The sequence below is a fragment of the Carica papaya genome, chromosome 7 (assembly GCF_054855325.1).
Source record: "Carica papaya isolate Zhongbai chromosome 7, ASM5485532v1, whole genome shotgun sequence".
Lineage (NCBI taxonomy): Eukaryota > Viridiplantae > Streptophyta > Magnoliopsida > Brassicales > Caricaceae > Carica > Carica papaya.
The window spans coordinates 134,043-149,514 of NC_142315.1; the positions used below are offsets into that span (position 1 = coordinate 134,043).

General features: G+C 37.9%; 5 protein-coding genes across 10 annotated transcripts; 1 reads left to right on the top strand and 4 right to left on the bottom strand.

Annotated features, from left to right (window-relative positions):
• Positions 1-25: 25 nt before the first annotated feature.
• On the bottom strand, positions 26-2,862 carry LOC110812065 (cysteine-rich receptor-like protein kinase 10). The gene is made up of 7 exons (XM_022038738.2): positions 1,949-2,862; positions 1,735-1,869; positions 1,502-1,623; positions 1,202-1,412; positions 852-1,089; positions 631-781; positions 26-548 (listed from the first exon to the last, which is right to left on the bottom strand). The coding sequence occupies exons 1-7, from the start codon at positions 2,781-2,783 to the stop codon at positions 207-209; spliced, it is 2,034 nt and encodes a 677-aa protein (XP_021894430.2). The 5' UTR covers positions 2,784-2,862; the 3' UTR covers positions 26-206.
• A 552-nt stretch (positions 2,863-3,414) lies between these two features.
• Positions 3,415-6,703, bottom strand: LOC110812067 (cysteine-rich receptor-like protein kinase 10). The gene is made up of 7 exons (XM_022038741.2): positions 5,704-6,703; positions 5,473-5,604; positions 5,216-5,337; positions 4,905-5,115; positions 4,543-4,780; positions 4,237-4,387; positions 3,415-4,157 (listed from the first exon to the last, which is right to left on the bottom strand). Exons 1-7 carry the CDS (start codon positions 6,503-6,505, stop codon positions 3,807-3,809), a joined length of 2,007 nt encoding a protein of 668 aa, XP_021894433.2. The 5' UTR covers positions 6,506-6,703; the 3' UTR covers positions 3,415-3,806.
• A 420-nt stretch (positions 6,704-7,123) lies between these two features.
• On the bottom strand, positions 7,124-11,008 carry LOC110812070 (cysteine-rich receptor-like protein kinase 10). 2 transcript variants are annotated; one of them, XM_022038745.2, is made up of 8 exons: positions 10,869-11,008; positions 9,568-10,511; positions 9,209-9,328; positions 8,885-9,093; positions 8,459-8,669; positions 8,100-8,337; positions 7,825-7,975; positions 7,124-7,751 (listed from the first exon to the last, which is right to left on the bottom strand). In XM_022038745.2, exons 2-8 carry the CDS (start codon positions 10,322-10,324, stop codon positions 7,452-7,454), a joined length of 1,986 nt encoding a protein of 661 aa, XP_021894437.2. In that variant the 5' UTR covers positions 10,325-10,511; positions 10,869-11,008; the 3' UTR covers positions 7,124-7,451. The 2 variants fall into 2 exon arrangements, with proteins under 2 accessions (XP_021894437.2, XP_088063546.1); XM_088207420.1 differs by having other exon boundaries at positions 9,568-10,398; positions 10,869-11,000.
• Positions 11,009-11,143: 135 nt separating this feature from the next.
• On the top strand, positions 11,144-15,374 carry LOC110812076 (putative UDP-3-O-acylglucosamine N-acyltransferase 2, mitochondrial). Of its 5 annotated transcripts, none has more exons than XR_015813284.1 (12): positions 11,144-11,278; positions 11,406-11,613; positions 11,871-11,947; positions 12,459-12,508; positions 13,117-13,181; positions 13,312-13,363; positions 13,438-13,508; positions 13,652-13,718; positions 13,967-14,038; positions 14,159-14,296; positions 14,559-14,945; positions 15,040-15,374. XR_015813284.1 is itself a non-coding variant. In XM_088207421.1 (10 exons), exons 1-10 carry the CDS (start codon positions 11,176-11,178, stop codon positions 14,225-14,227), a joined length of 834 nt encoding a protein of 277 aa, XP_088063547.1. In that variant the 5' UTR covers positions 11,144-11,175; the 3' UTR covers positions 14,228-14,485. The 5 variants fall into 5 exon arrangements, 1 of the variants encoding a protein (XP_088063547.1); XR_015813285.1 differs by having other exon boundaries at positions 14,773-14,945; XR_015813286.1 differs by having other exon boundaries at positions 14,792-14,945.
• LOC148252839 (protein NDR1-like) lies at positions 14,621-15,178 on the bottom strand. Its single transcript, XM_088207715.1, has one exon. The coding sequence runs from the start codon at positions 15,176-15,178 to the stop codon at positions 14,621-14,623; it is 558 nt and encodes a 185-aa protein (XP_088063841.1).
• Positions 15,375-15,472: the final 98 nt, after the last annotated feature.

A 15,472-nucleotide genomic window follows, 5' to 3' on the forward strand; every position in this document is an offset into this window, starting at 1 on the left:
TCTTAAATAATATAAAAAATATTCGGAAAAATAATTGTAATCATATCATTAATTATTATTCGTAGGACTTCATACCTTAAACTTCAATATAATATGACACAACAAACATTTCTAAGTGAAATAGAAGATCTAAACTAAATCACTATTATTATTTATAATACAATATTCTATATATGATTCATCAACCCTTCCGACTGATCAAGACTCTAACGAGGAAGCAATTCAGTGATTGAAGCTTCATTAATGGAATATTGGTGTGATGGCGATGACTTGGTAGCACTTTGATCAGAATACATCATCTTCATCCCCCCGTTTGAATCCATTCCACTTGGAACAAAAAATGCTGGTTGTCCAGGTGATGGTAGACTAACTGAGTAACTGTTAAGCATTAAAAGGATTGTCGCCATTGTAGGTCGATCAGCCGGGTCTTCCTGAACACATAATAGCCCAATATGAATGCATCGGATCACTTCATTTTTCGAATAACAGTCTCCTACCATTGGATCCAGCAATTCTAATGGTCTTCCATCCCTCCAAACTTTCCAAGCCTGCACCAATTTACTTACTCAATACTTTTACAATCTAAACCACCCTCTCTCTCTCTTTTAATTGTAAGATAAATATACTTACGTAGCTCAACAAGTCACCAGTACCATCTTTTTCGTAGAAACTACTGTTCTTCTTCCCGCTTATAATCTCTAAAACTAATACTCCAAAACTATACATATCCGATTTCACTGAGAACTGCCCGTGCATTGCATATTCTGGAGACATGTAACCACTGCAAAACATCACCAGGTAAGTAACAATTAAGCTTTTCATAGATAATTTAACTCTATCATAACTCTTACTATGTCCCCACAACTCTACTGGTGTTTGCTTGCGTTTGATCAACTCCAAAAATTCTTGCCATGCCAAAGTCCGAAATTTTGGGATTCATATCTGCGTCTAGTAGTACATTGCTAGCTTTGAGATCGCGATGTATAATTTTGAGTCGAGATTCCTCATGAAGATAAACAATCCCTCGACCGATCCCACTGATTATCTTGTAACGGCTTGACCAATCCAACTCTCTTTGTTTTTCAGAGTCTACACGGCGATAATCAACATCAAATACGAGTTGAGGTTAATTGTTTTAGTTAAAAATTTTCAAAATGCCTGTAAGTATATATATATATATACACACACATAGATTGATCACCATAAAGGAAATAGTCAAGGCTTTTGTTCGGAACAAATTCGTAGACAAGTATCTTTTCTTCTGCTTCCAAGCAGAATCCAAGGAGTCTCACTAGATTTCTGTGTTGAAGCTTGGCAACCACTAAAACCTCATTCTTAAATTCTTCTGCACCTTGGCTTGAGCTTCTTGATAATCTTTTCACAGCAATTTCTTGTCCATTTGGCAGTGTACCCTAATCATAATATGCAATATTAACCAGTAATTATAACTACTTTTCACTTCATCATACAAATCTTACACTTTTGGATTATACTTACATACCTTGTATACTTCACCAAATCCACCTTCACCTAACTTATTAACCTCCGAGAACTTATTTGTGGCAGCTTCAATTGTACCGAGATCAAATTGTAACGACTCCACCGTTGTAATTTCAGTCCCGGCTGCACTCACAAACAGTTTACTATTGACAAGAAAGAAGAGATTGAAAGCAATATCTTCAAACGCAGATCTTAAATCCCGTATAGTATGTAAGTTAATGTCATTGTCTTTACCATCCTCTGGTCCAGCAGTGCTTTGCTTCTTTCTTGACCTCCTAACCAGTAAACAGTAGCCTATCACGAATAGCAGAACAGAGACAGAAATTGGAGCGACAATGGCAACAATCACCGTAGTTCGATTCCTTTTTCCTGCATGAAAAATGATACGTTTAACACCTTTTTGTTTTAAAACAATTAAAACAAAAGAAAGAGAAATCAATTTCATGACCTCTACTCCGTCTTGCAGAACTGGGTGGTTGAGGAGAAGGAGGGAAAACAGGGGCAGAAGCTGGTGATAAACTCAGATTTTCTCCGTAAAATGGATAAATCTCGAACCGGGCATTGCAGCTAGGAGTGAAAACTCTGGCACCTTGGTCTACACTGCAACAGTTCTTCAATCTGTCAACAACTAGCTGGAGGCAACCGCTGCAATCCTGCACTGACAAGTCCGGAGTGCACTGCGCAAGTGTATACAAACTGTTAAGAGCTGTGAAATTCTCTTTCTTGGTGGCAAACTTCTTGGCACCGGCCGGCGCAGAGGCGGCCATGGCCGCGGAATCGTTTAGTGTCGAAACTACAAGCTTACTGAACCGGTCTTTTTGGCTAGTTATGTTCATGCTGTTCCACATCCGAACGGAGGGAGTCGTGGCTCCGACGGAGAAGATGGAGTTGTTGGAGTAACGGAGCAAGCACTGGTCGTACCAAATCACAGTTTCTTTCTCAACAGGGCAGCGCTGGAGTGTGTCGGCGACGGAAAAAGTGACGCAGTCTCTGCAGGTTTGAGTGTCGACATCTCCGCGGCAAAGGAAGAGGCCGTAGACTCTGTTTGGGGCCTGACCAGCGGTGGAGTTGAAGAATCCGGCATCGTAGGTGGCGTTGGCAGCGGAGAGAGAGGAGAGGAGAGAGTTGAGATTGGCGTTGTAAGTGGTGTTGGGTGTGAAAGTGGATTGGTTTGAGCAGATGTGGTAGAGGTACGTTGGGTCTCTTGCGGTTGTTGAGATGACCAGGGAGGTGAGGAAGATGAAGAGAAAAGCAAAGGCAGATAAGAATCTAATGGCTGCCATGGAAATATTCCTCGGAAATTGCTAAGGATGATAACAGAGGTTGCTTTCTTTTTTTTTTTGGCTTCTTCAAGCTTGTTATAATGTTCCGAACAATTAGACCGGTAAAAGTATTATTATTATTGTTTTTTATTTTGGACAACAAAAACAAAAGAAAATTATTCAATCAGGCTGAAAAGTCAAGTTTGAAGGTACGAGAGAAATTAAAGTGGAGGTAGAAAAGACAGACGACAGATGGGGACAGAACTAGACCTAAGTCTTCTGTTTAGTTAAGAATATGTTTTACAAGTAAAATATAAAAAAAAAAATTATGGTTTGTAAATTAAATTAGAAGATAACAAAACAAAATTATATATGTAAATTTGTTAACTAAAAAGATTGATTACTGTTTCTGATAGAATGGGGTTTAAAGTCGTGGCATTTGTTGGATGTGCCTTTAACATTTTTTCCCACATTGGGTACGCAGGTCTTGATAACTTTTTGTATTTTCTTGTCGTTTCTTGTTGAATTGTGTCTGTACATGACAAACCCAGAAAGTAGACTTTGGCTTTTTAGTCAGTCAACGATGCAGCAGATTAATGATGTAAATATTACACTATATGCAGACTACTGTTAACCCATTATAGTATTCACATTTAGTAATAAATTCTGTATTCAACGCAAAGTTAGTTCATACAATAATTTATTGAGCACCTACTTGGTATAACACTCCAAACAAACACTACTTACGATGTTTCTGAGTGATCTCTATAGATCAAGACAATTCCTAGTAAAATGCACTGAACTCGGCAATCTGAGTCTTCTTGTAGATTCACAAAATTGTCTTTAACTGCATTTACAAAACAGAGCTAAATGCAGCCTACGAGTAAACTTGCTTGCAGATTCAAAACAACTTCTAGCAATATTGTCTTTAACTGCATTTATAAAACAGAGCTAAATTCAGCCTATGAGTAAACTTGCTAACTCTTCTGAAAAATATGAATCTCTTTCCCAGTTAATACTTGTTAAGAATAAAGCTTCAGCGCTTTAACGAGGATCGATTTCTGTGATTGACACTTCATTAACTGACCAGCCATTTGATGACAGCAAGAATGGGTACGGGCCTGTAGATTCAGACGAATCTAGTGTCTTGATCGCCATGGTTGAATCACCTTTACTTCGAAGGACAAATGCTGGCTGTTTTGGATTTGGTAGAGAAACAGAATAACTGTTAAGCACAAGAACTATTGTTGCTATTGAGGGTCTATCACCAGGATCTTCCTGAAGACACAACAGCCCAATATGAATGCACCTCACGACTTCATTTCTGGAATACGAATCTCCCAACATAGAATCCAAAAATTCCAGTGGCGTACCCTTCCTCCATAGTTTCCATGCCTACATTAGTTCATTCATTAGTACTTGGAATTTTGACCTTTTACGTTTTCAGCTACAAATGTAATATATAGACACTTACATAACTTGGCAGATCCTCAGAGCCATCTGTCTGGTAGAAATTGGTATTGTTCTTTCCACTAATAATCTCTAAAATTAAAACTCCGAAACTATATATATCAGATTTCATGGAGAATCTCCCATGCATTGCATACTCCGGAGGCATGTAACCACTAGAAAAAAGAACAAATTTCAGAACACATAGTTTCAAGTTGTTGCAACAATTTAGTATTTCTTAGTGATTGATTTCTTAAAATGATGATGCAAATAGGGCATTGTGTATAGTAGCAACTCAACTAAATGCCACCATGCAAGAAAGTAATCTTACTAGGTTCCTATGATTCTCTTAGTGTTTGCTTGAGTTTGATCAGCTCCAAAAATTCTTGCAATGCCAAAATCTGAAATCTTCGGATTCATTTTTCCATCTAACAATATATTGCTAGCCTTGAGATCGCGATGAATAACTTTAAGCTGAGATTCCTCATGAAGATAAAGAATGGCTCGAGCAATCCCAATGATTAAATTGTAACGTCTTGACCAATCTAACTGTTCTCGCTTTTCAGAGTCTGCAAATTCATGATAATCAAATTCAAGTAACATACTGTAACAAATAGGCAAAAACTTCACAAAATAGCCTCTTGAAGCTTCATTATTTTCAAAATGTCAAAAATTTAGATGGAACAGACAGACCGAATAAGAAATTGTCAAGGCTTCTGTTGGGGACAAACTCATAGACTAGTATTTTTTCCCCTCCTTCCAAGCAGAATCCCAGGAACCTCACTAGATTTCTATGTTGAAGCTTGGCAACCAATAGAACCTCATTCTTAAATTCTTCTGCACCTTGACATGATCGTTTTGATAATCTCTTCACCGCTATTTCTTGTCCATTTGGAAGTACACCCTGTGAAAACCATGAATATTAATCAGTCATTTATAACTCATTTTATGCCTTTTGTATGAAGTTCCAGTACTAACATTACTGATTAGAATTTGGTTTCTACCTTGTAAACCTCACCAAACCCACCAGCACCCAACTTGTTATTTTCTGAAAATTTATCTGTTGCAGCTTCAATTGCAGCAAAATTGAGTTGCAAGGCCTCCGTCACCATAATGTCACTTTTAGCTACAGAAACAAATATTATAACATGAACAATTCTGAAACTCACAACAGAAACAAAGATTATAACATGAACCATTCTGAAATTCACAAATCAAGAAGATTTGGCTGTAAGTTGTGCAGTAATTAAGGTACTTATACCATTTTCTTCTAAAGCATTGTACTCCTGTCTCCAACGCCTAACCAGTAACCAATAGGCGAAAATGAAAAGAATAGCACAGACAGCAATTGGAGCAGTAATGGCGACAATTGTTATCTTTGAGTGGCTTTTACCTGTGTAAGAACAAGGTTTTGTGTGTGAATAGAACAGACATGTGTGTCTATATAGCAGCACATATGTTGTGATAATTGGAAAAGACAGTAGCAAGTTACCTTCAGGCCTTGCTTGAGGAGGAAGAACTGCAGGTGCAGCCGCTGGAGTTGCAATCAAGCTCTCGTTGTAAAAGGCAAAAAAGTCATGTCGAGCAGTGCAGCTAGGCGTCAGCACTCTTGCACTTTGCTTCCCAGTCGGCAATTGGTTAATAATTTCCATTAGGCAACGGTTGCATTCTACACTAGACAGGTCTGGTGTGCACTGGACAAGGCTGTAGATTGTCTGAGATTTTGTGTAATTCGCCTTGTTGGTCGCCAACTTCCTGGCAGAAGTTGCAGCCTCACGGACTGCAGCTCGCATCACTGTGCCCACCAGCTCATCGTACCGCCCTTGGTTGTCCAAGACATCCTGCGAACCCCACAGGTAAACTCCATCGCTGGTGTCCATGATGGAGAACAGGGCTCTGTTTGTGTAACGAAGCAGGCACTGCTCGTAGTACAAGACGGCCTGTTTGACGACAGGGCAAAGCTTGAGTGAGTTATTGGCGGCAAAGACGACGCAGTCTTTGCAGCCTTCTCCTCTGACATCTCCGCGGCAAAGGAAGAATCCGTAGACACTGTCCGGTCTCTGGCCGGCGGTGACGTTGCCAAATCCGCTGTCGTAGGAGGCTCTGGTTGCGAGAGCAGACAGGACAGTATTCAGGTTGGCCTGGTAAGGACTGTCTGTGGTGAAAGTAGTTCTGTTGGAGCAGACATGGGCAAGATAAGTCGGCTCTTTTCCATCTGTTAATATGAGAAAGAAGGTAACGAAGAAAAGAAAAGCAAGCCCAGTCGAGAATTTGAAGGGGGAGGCCATTACCATCTCTGCAAATTTTCAAAGATCAGCATAAGAAACTGAAATTGCTTTTTTTTGGTTTTCCAATCTGGTGAACTGGGTATTGATGATGAGACCATCAGTCGTTGATAGTCTCCGTACATCAAATCTACAAAGTGAAATTCATCCACGCCAATTAATTGATACTGTTCCTGTGAAAGGGACAAGATTTGAAAAAAATCAAGCAGGTTGAAAAGTCCGTTTTGTAATGCTGCTGAAATTGAAGTCGGTGAGGACAAAAGCTGTGAGAGAGGCTGGTTCTAGTGTTGTGTCGTTCTGTTATTCGTGACACTTGGTGCAAATCTGTGACTTGGTTATACTAGCAAGTATCCTCTGTTGCTAAGCTTATAGCATTCAATTAAAAAGGGTCTTTACCAAGAACGAAAAGCCTGTTTTTCAATGGGCTTGTTTTGCTTTCGATCAATGAAAAAACTTGGTAGTTTCTATCAAAACATATATCTGGATGATACATGAAGACAATCAAACTTTGCTCACATCCAGTAAGGAGATTATTATGATCTCTAAAACACTATTACCGTCCTATATCTTCGAAATATCAGTGTCACAATTGATGCATTTGACATGACTAATATAAAAAGGTCGGAAGCAGCTAAAAATATCAAAAGGTATTTCAGTCAAATTCTTCTCAAGAACATTTTGGTTCTGCACTTACAGATCGTGTAGCAATTGTTTATTACAGTACATTGGCAGTTTGGGGGAACAAACTAAAAATATGGCAATAAAGACTGTACATTGTCTAGGAATTTTAAGAAAGTTGCAGCTCAAGTCTTATTAAAGAATTCTGTTTCCCCTGTTTAACTCTTCTCTCCCAGAGTCGGAAATGAGTAAATTTTCTTCTTTTTTCTCCCTGTTGGTCAACTTAGAGAACAGATTGATGACTCAAGATTATCTTTACAACTTGTTTGAGTAATAATCACCGAGGTGACACATTTGAAAGAGTTGCATCATTAATAGAAAAGAGATCAGCCTTCGAAGTGGGTTGAACCAATACTCGTCCAACAGAAAATGCAGGTTGCATTGGTATAGGAAGTTCCATAGATTCACTTGCCAACATAACAGCTACAGATGACATTGTGGGTCTGTCTGCTGGATCTTCTTGCACACATAATAGTCCAATGTGAATGCATTTAAGCACATCACTTCCTACACATGATGGTGCAAGTATTGGGTCCATCACCTCCAATCCTTGACCTTTAGACCATGATTTCCATGTCTGCAAAATTGATAATAATTAGTTAAAAGACCTAGCTTTCTTTGTTTCAAAACAGAAATATACAGAAACATACATATGAGATCAAGCTTTCTCCATGTTCTGAGAGATGGAACCCATTGTTCTTTCTCCCACTTATTATCTCTAAGAGGAGGACTCCAAAACTAAAAACATCTGATTTTACTGAAAAGATTCCCTCCATTGCATACTCTGGTGCCATGTATCCACTGTTCAACACACAACAACAGAACTGGGATACCATTAAGTAAGACATACAAATCTATTGTACAGAAACTACAAAAGATAATTTCTACCAAGAATTGACAAGGCTAAATAGAAAGAGATGCATACTATGTTCCAACAACTCTCTTTGTATTCGCTTCATTTTGATTCCCTCCAAAAATCCTTGCTGTTCCAAAGTCTGATATCTTTGGATTCATATCATCATCCAACAAAACATTGCTAGCTTTGAGGTCTCTATGGATGATTCTAAGCCTTGAATCTTCATGGAGATACAGAAGACCTCGTGCAATTCCACTGATGATGGCTAGACGTCTTTTCCAGTTTAGTTCAGTTGCCTTGCTCGAATCTGTGACAATGTTAAAGTTGGTTAATATATTTCTGTATCAAGGAAGCAACATTAGAATATGCATAAATATGCCAAAATTAAAAATTGAAGGCAAGATTTCTTAGAGTTTTTAGAAACAAACCAAAAAGGTGGAAGTCAAGACTTTTGTTTGGCATGTACTCATATATAAGCAGTGATTCTCCTCTCTCCAAGCAGCATCCCAATAGCCTCACAAGGTTTTTGTGTTGTAATTTGGCAACCAAAATAATTTCAGTCTTGAACTCATTCTCTCCTTGCCCAGATGCTTTCGATAGCCTCTTAACTGCAATTTTCTTACCATCCACTAATGTACCCTGTTGGCAGTTCTTGATTATTCAGTACCGACTAAACCATAGTTCCCACGTACTTTTAACAACAAAGATAGTGTGTATATATATATATATATATATATATATGTTGTGCAGTTAATGAACTCTACAAAATAATTCTTCAGGCAGCCCTATGTAGGACCTAGAAGGATCTGTAACAGCTTAACACATACATAAATCAGAACTGCAATAAAACTTGCCTTGTACACTGGGCCAAAACCACCTTCACCAAGCTTATTTTCTTTACAGAAATGCTGTGTTGCCTCTAGTACCAGACTTAATGGAACCAAAGGCAGTTCTTGAGATTTCATCTGTTTCTGTCCGAGCAAAAATTCACCTGAGCAGTCCTCTCCTATTCCACCTTCTTGGACAAGTAGTCGAACCTCTTGCCTAATTGTTTCTTTTTCATCTATAAGAGTAAGATACAAAACAATGATTCTCCATACCTTTCAGTAAAGTAAGTCCAGAGCCAAGATTGCTCCTATATATGTGTGGAGATATATATAGCCAAGCAACCCAATTACCTTTGGCTTTGTTGTGTCTCCTCTTAAGCAACAGAATGTAACCAGAGATTGATATTAAAACAATTGCTGCAGGTATGGAGATACTGATTGCGGTAATTGCAGATTTCTTTCTTCCCACTCCTTCACAAAATAGATCCATTCCATGTTTAGTTTCTACGAGTGTCAATAGTCTCACAGCTAGTTCCACCAGTTTTAAATTAAAAATTTACTTATTAAAGTTAGAGACAAGAATTATATAGGAACAGATCAAAATGGAACCTTAAAGATGTAAATTAAGTAAAAGGCTTTCATTACTTTAAGACCAAATACTAAATCCTTTCCATTAATTTTGTATTCAAGGGAGAACTGAATATACTCACCACCAGGAATGGATGGTCCAGGGGCCAATGTTGAAGGCAACACCTCAAACCTTACACTACAACTTGGTATAAGAATTCTCGCACCCATCTTTCCTGCTGCAACGGTGAAAATCAGAGAAGCAGCCTGATTTGTGCAGTTCTGGCAGTCTGTTGCGGACAAATCTGGTATGCACTGCACATAGCTATACAGATTGTAACCAGAATTGGAAATGGATGTTTCATTGACTGCAAATTTGAAGCCATCAGAACTTGCTTTCACAATGAGACCACGTAATATTTGGCTCAAAAATTGATCAAACGTATCTGGCCCAGTAAAGTTGTTGACATTAGCCAAATAAATGGATGGTACTGTTTCCAAATCAGAGAAGAAATATGCATTAGAATAGCGCACTAGACAATCACTGTACCACAGAGTAGCCTTCTTGGTGCCGCTACAATTGTGCAGAATATCAAAACTTGCTAACTCAATGCATTTCTGGCATGCCTGTGAAGTAGCATCACCTCTGCAAAGATAAAGGCCATAAACTTTATCCGGGTCTTTTCCTTGAGTTGTACTGTAAAAGATGGCATTGCCTCCCTCGTCATAAAGCTTTCTGCTAAGCAGCCTGTCAAGGTTGCGACTAAATTCTGCAGACGCGGTGTTATTAGATTCAGAAGGGCAAGAAAACATGATATTGTCAAGCTGGCCCGACGTAAAATTCACCATTTCTGGGGAAAACAGAATCAGAGTGGCAAGCAGCAAGAAGAGTGGCAGCATCCTGTTGGATTTGTTCTTGTCCCGAGTAATTTTTGAATCTCAGATGGAAACAACTTTTTCTTTTTTCAGGAGAGCTGCTGCAATATAGTTTAGGAATAAATGATAACACATAATGGTCAAAATAAGCAGCAGAACAGGTAACTGTTGTAGTATCATGATTTGTATTTGGTCTCAGGTAAGTCCTTCCCTGGAAAAAAAAAGGAAAACAACGTTGTGTATATCCCATAGGACAAGACTGGTTCAAAACGCAAGGAAAGAGAGAAGAAGAGAAAAGAAGAAGCCAATTAAATTTTTGAAGAGGTCAATAATTTAATTTAATTTCATCTGTTAACCTAATTCTTGGACTTTGAAGGTTTCTTTAGTCCTTTTCATTATAGAAGAAAAAGTAACTTGTATCCTTGGAGCAAAAGAGAGGATAAAATATATATATATATATATATATATTATATAATGCATTCAGAATTTTGCACAAATTACAATTTTTTTAATAAATGACGTAACAGAAAAAGGAAATTACTTCAGAGTTATGTCTACAGAAACTGACCTCTTTATGGCTTTTGCAATTTGTTTCTCTCGGCTCCTGCTAATAACATAAAATTCAAAACCCTAAATTCAGTACCAATCTTGTCGACGCTCTAATTCAGCATTTCCACACAAAATTGACTGCCGTTTATCTAACAAATAGATCATAGTTATTGTCATCACAAGATAATGATATTATTCATTTGACAACAAGCTTTTATTTTCTACCGGCATAATCATTTGTTAAAAACGTGGAAAGGACAGAAGGGAGAGGAAAAGTAAAGAGTCGCGGGAGACCAGGGTTAGGGTTAGTTTCTCGGTGCTCAATTATGGGCTTAAGAAGATTGACCTCACTTCCTCACCTTCGTGCTTCTTCTCTTCCTCGAACCTTGTTTTCCCGCTGCAACTTCTTTCGATCTTACCTTAAATCCGGTCAGTAATCTAAGCTGTCCACTCTTCATCTTGTAGTATTGCAGGTGTTTGTTAAAATGTCTATGTGAGTTCGCCTTGATTTCGCATTAACTCGAACTTCTGTTTTTGTCCGCGGCATCAAGATTAGGGGATATCGATGGGGCGGATACGCAAGAGTTCTCCGTATGGGAAAATGGAGGTGGCTCCTTCCACAAGTCGGCTTGCATTGATCCCACTGCATATATTGGGATAGGTGCGGTCATTCATTCAAAATCTGTTCTTGGTGCTGGCGTTCGTGTTGGCTCGGGAACTGTGGTTGGACCTGCTGTTTCCATTGGCCAATCCACAAAAATTGGGTATGACCTTGAAAATTGATGGTAACCATTGACAATGACTACTAGACGTCAGTTTCCAAAAATGAATATTAACAGGAATTTTGAGTCTTAATGAGCTGATGCTTGCTTGCTTGCTTCGGGGCATGAGACCATGTCTGAACTTTAGAGAAATATGATTACGAGCACTCAAAGAGAAAGAAACCCAATGAAAATTTTAAAATTCAATGCTTGCCATTTACTATTGGGTTTCTCTCTCCATTGATTACTGTGTTTCTCAGGTATAATGTTGCACTTGGTAACTGCTCTATTGGTGATTCATGCGTAATCCACAATGGAGTTTGCATCGGTCAAGATGGTAAGGCCTGAATAATTGAACTTAACCTCACTCACTCATTACGAGAGTCTGAGGAAGCTTTTGGTGTTTTCCTTGGTCAGGTCTTCATCATTCTTTGTTAGTTCAAATATATGTCTGATTTATGAATTGTGTGCTTAACATGGTATGTTCTACAATCGCCTTACGACACATGCAATATCAGTTGAATCCAGCCCATATATAACATAATGTCGGCACTCCTCAAAATTATATTTTATACAAATTTAAAAAATTCGGGGGAAAAGAGGGGCAGAGAGGTCTACACTTGATACTTTTCAGTGAACTAGCTCCCCTGACTTTTAGTGATGCTTATCAAATTAAGACATTTTTAGAATGTGTATCGTTGGAATTTGATTTTATATAACACTTAACCCCTTTCAGAAAAAAATTCGTTTACGGTAGAGTCCTTATAGTTATAAATGTAAATGTAATCTTTTGCTAGGATTATGCTGCTGGCTTCTAAAATTCTGTCCCTCGTGTTTATATGTTGCAGGATTTGGGTTTTTTGTGGATGATGATGGGAACTTGATAAAGAAACCTCAGGTTGGTGATCTTTTTTAGGATTTTGCACCAAAATCAGTTTTTTTTTTTCTTTTTAAATATTTGAGTTCTTCTTTTTCTGATTCACGTTTCTTATCTTCAAGACTCTGTTACATGAAGACATAATGTTCCAATAGCAAAAAGAAAATGATCATGTTTACTGCCAGGGTCCTCACTGTATAGCATGCAGTGGATCTGTGCTGATAAACAAGATTAATTTGAGACTTCTAAATATTAAGTTTCGATTTCTACCTTTAGCGACTACTGATCCATTTATGATTTCTTGATCATGGGTTTAGTGGTGCTATCTTCATGTTTTCATTCATGCCATCAGAATTTCTCTATTTTCTGGCCATTATAAGTGAAATTTGAATTTCTAACTAAGATTGTGTGGACATATGAGATGCAGTAGTCAACTTGAGATAATGTCACAGCCCCAGAATATATTAGCCAATAGGATTAGCTTGTTGATTGAAACAGTGCTAGTCTTTGCTTTGTAGATAAGCTAATGCTTAGAATTTCATATTGACAGTAAATGGCCTTAGTTAAATATTTGCTCAGTTTTGGATGAGAAACTAAATGTTCTGTTTTCTACAATACTTTTTCTACAGACATTAAATGCTAGGATAGGGAACCATGTGGAGATCGGTGCAAACACATGCATTGACAGGGGCAGGTTATGTGCAATGAGTTTTTAAGTTTCTTATATCATTTTTTCAACCAATATGTCCACAAATTTCTAACTAGTTTTTCTTGAGTGACTATCAACCTGGATTACTAAACGTACCTCTTGTCTGCACATGCAGTTGGAGAGACACTGTCATAGGGGATCATACAAAGATAGATAATTTAGTCCAGGTGAGTTTTGCTCCCTGTTTTTCTTCCTTGCAATACCCTGGGACATATAATTGATAGTCTGGTTCTCCATGCAGATTGGTCATAATGTAATCATCGGAAGGAATTGCATGTTTTGTGGACAAGTTGGGATAGCTGGTTCTGTGACGTATGTAACTATCACAAAAAGCCCATGTTTCTACCCTTCTTTCAAGTGGTTATTTTGATTTTTGCAAGTATTTGATCCAGCTGTCAACTATGGACTTGATAAGTTATTAAAAGTTACATATATTCCCTTTCTTGTTCCCCCAGGTTGGGAGACTCCATAACCCTAGGAGGAAGGGTAGCAGTTCGTGACCATGTCTCTATTTCATCAAAGGTATTTGTATGAGTTAAGCACCTCCTTTCCTTCAGCATCAGAATCAATTAATTACAAAAAATTTAAGTTTGAAATCAGATTATGAAAAAATATTTATATTGAACATGTCCTTTTTGTGCTTTGAAGACAATAGAATTTGGAATCTGATTAGCACTATTATTGAGTTGTGGAGCAAGGCTTTACTTTACCGTTGGAATTCTTCCTTCTAACTGAACAATATTGTGCTTCTGATTTGGGAGTTGATCCAGGTTCGACTTGCTGCAAATAGTTGTGTCACTAAAGATATCAAAGAGCCTGGAGATTATGGTGGCTTTCCTGCTGTAAGAATCCTTTTTAGACTGATTTTCTTTGTTGTCTGTGTGCTTAAAAAATCAAGCACATCTTTCCTACTGCCATTTGATTTCTGGGAAAACTTCATCCCAAGTTGATTTTCTATGCAGGTCCCAGTTCATAAATGGCGAAGACAAGTGGCTTACCAGAATCGGATTTCTAGCAAGGGGAAGGCATAGGATGAGAACTTTGTTGTGGAGGCCTGCTATGTGTTAAATTACACTGTTGATTCTTGAGGAAATTATATGGTAATGGAAAAAAGGACAATAAGAATTATAATGGATCTTCTCTTTCATTTGTCATTCTTACCCATTTAGTCAACTGAATGCTATTGGTCAATCTTTCATTGGGTTGTTTTCTTGGTTAAGTTAATTACAGAGAAACTACTATTTCATTTCCCTTCAGTGTCAATGAAAGAAATGTGATGGTTTTCATAATAGCATACTTGTTGATTATACATCTTATCACTAGAAGGCATTATAAACCATTTTAGTTTTGATTGCATTGCAGGAAATATACAATATAAACAAAACATTATGTTGCAAAGAAATTAAGTAAAGCAGCTGAAGCTCTCAAGTATTATATCTCCATTTCTTGGAAGATCTTTTAAGCTTAAACTTGTTCTTATTTATAGTCTTCCCATGGGAGCCGATATTTGCACGGCCTTCCACATGCATTTTATGATGCTTGCTCTTCATGCCCCATAACTCATATCGAACTGCAGTTGATAAAGAAATCTTCAGTTCAGCTGTAGCATTCGACACTGCTTTGCGGAAGGATTTCCACAGACGAAGATCATGAGCATCCACAGAATGCTCAAAATGATCAGTTTTTCCCTTTCCTTGTTTGAAGGCATCAATTTTTTTCGTTGCCATTCTATCATTACCATACATAAATGTAAGTAAGATATCATCATACAGAATATGGTTGTCCCTGCTTGGATTTTGAATTTCAAGCTGATAGCTAATGGTGCGATTGTCATCTGGTGCAGAAGCATCTGGAACTGTTAAATTGTCGATAAAATAGTTGGGACTCTTGGGACGCAAACTTAGCCATATACAAAGAACAAGAAGAAGCAATAGAGCTACAATTTGGAGAATGAACAGAGAGAAGCGTCTAGTCTCACACATTGTATGTTAAAATCTCTATGCGGGTTATTGAAAAACTGGGAGCTAGACTAAAAGCACAAAATATGGTTTCTTATGGAGGCAACTTTGAGCAGTTTTGGGTCACAAGAAAGCAAAAAGAAAGAAGAAAAAAAATGAAAAAAGGGAAAGCTTGATCTTTGATCTATCAATGAGCAATACTTAAGAAGAAGATTGTAGATGAGTATGTTTTTAGGATGTGGGCATATGTGCCTTCCTTCACAGTTTCATTTTTGCTTTAATGTTTTTTCTTCTTCTTTTTTTTTTTTTTTTTTGGGC

Bases quoted from the DNA above. Each gene is read 5' to 3' on its own strand.
- LOC110812065 (XM_022038738.2), bottom strand. From the start codon at position 2,783: ATGGCAGCCATTAGATTCTTATCTGCCTTTGCTTTTCTCTTCATCTTC. The intron at 782-851 runs GTAAGAGTTATG...GATGTTTTGCAG, and splicing joins AGTAGAGTTGTGGGGACATA to TGGTTACATGTCTCCAGAAT. The intron at 549-630 runs GTAAGTATATTT...AAATTGGTGCAG, and splicing joins CTGGTGACTTGTTGAGCTAC to GCTTGGAAAGTTTGGAGGGA.
- LOC110812067 (XM_022038741.2), bottom strand. From the start codon at position 6,505: ATGGTAATGGCCTCCCCCTTCAAATTCTCGACTGGGCTTGCTTTTCTT. The intron at 5,338-5,472 runs GTATAAGTACCT...TTGTTTCTGTAG, and splicing joins CAATGCTTTAGAAGAAAATG to CTAAAAGTGACATTATGGTG. The intron at 4,388-4,542 runs GTAAGATTACTT...TCTTTTTTCTAG, and splicing joins AAGAGAATCATAGGAACCTA to TGGTTACATGCCTCCGGAGT.
- LOC110812070 (XM_022038745.2), bottom strand. From the start codon at position 10,324: ATGCTGCCACTCTTCTTGCTGCTTGCCACTCTGATTCTGTTTTCCCCA. The intron at 9,094-9,208 runs GTAATTGGGTTG...TTACTCTTATAG, and splicing joins GAGACACAACAAAGCCAAAG to ATGAAAAAGAAACAATTAGG. The intron at 7,752-7,824 runs GTATGTTTCTGT...TCAATTTTGCAG, and splicing joins GAGAAAGCTTGATCTCATAT to ACATGGAAATCATGGTCTAA.
- LOC110812076 (XM_088207421.1), top strand. From the start codon at position 11,176: ATGGGCTTAAGAAGATTGACCTCACTTCCTCACCTTCGTGCTTCTTCT. The intron at 11,279-11,405 runs GTCAGTAATCTA...CATCAAGATTAG, and splicing joins TCGATCTTACCTTAAATCCG to GGGATATCGATGGGGCGGAT. The intron at 13,182-13,311 runs GTTATGTGCAAT...CTGCACATGCAG, and splicing joins ACATGCATTGACAGGGGCAG to TTGGAGAGACACTGTCATAG.
- LOC148252839 (XM_088207715.1), bottom strand. From the start codon at position 15,178: ATGTGTGAGACTAGACGCTTCTCTCTGTTCATTCTCCAAATTGTAGCT.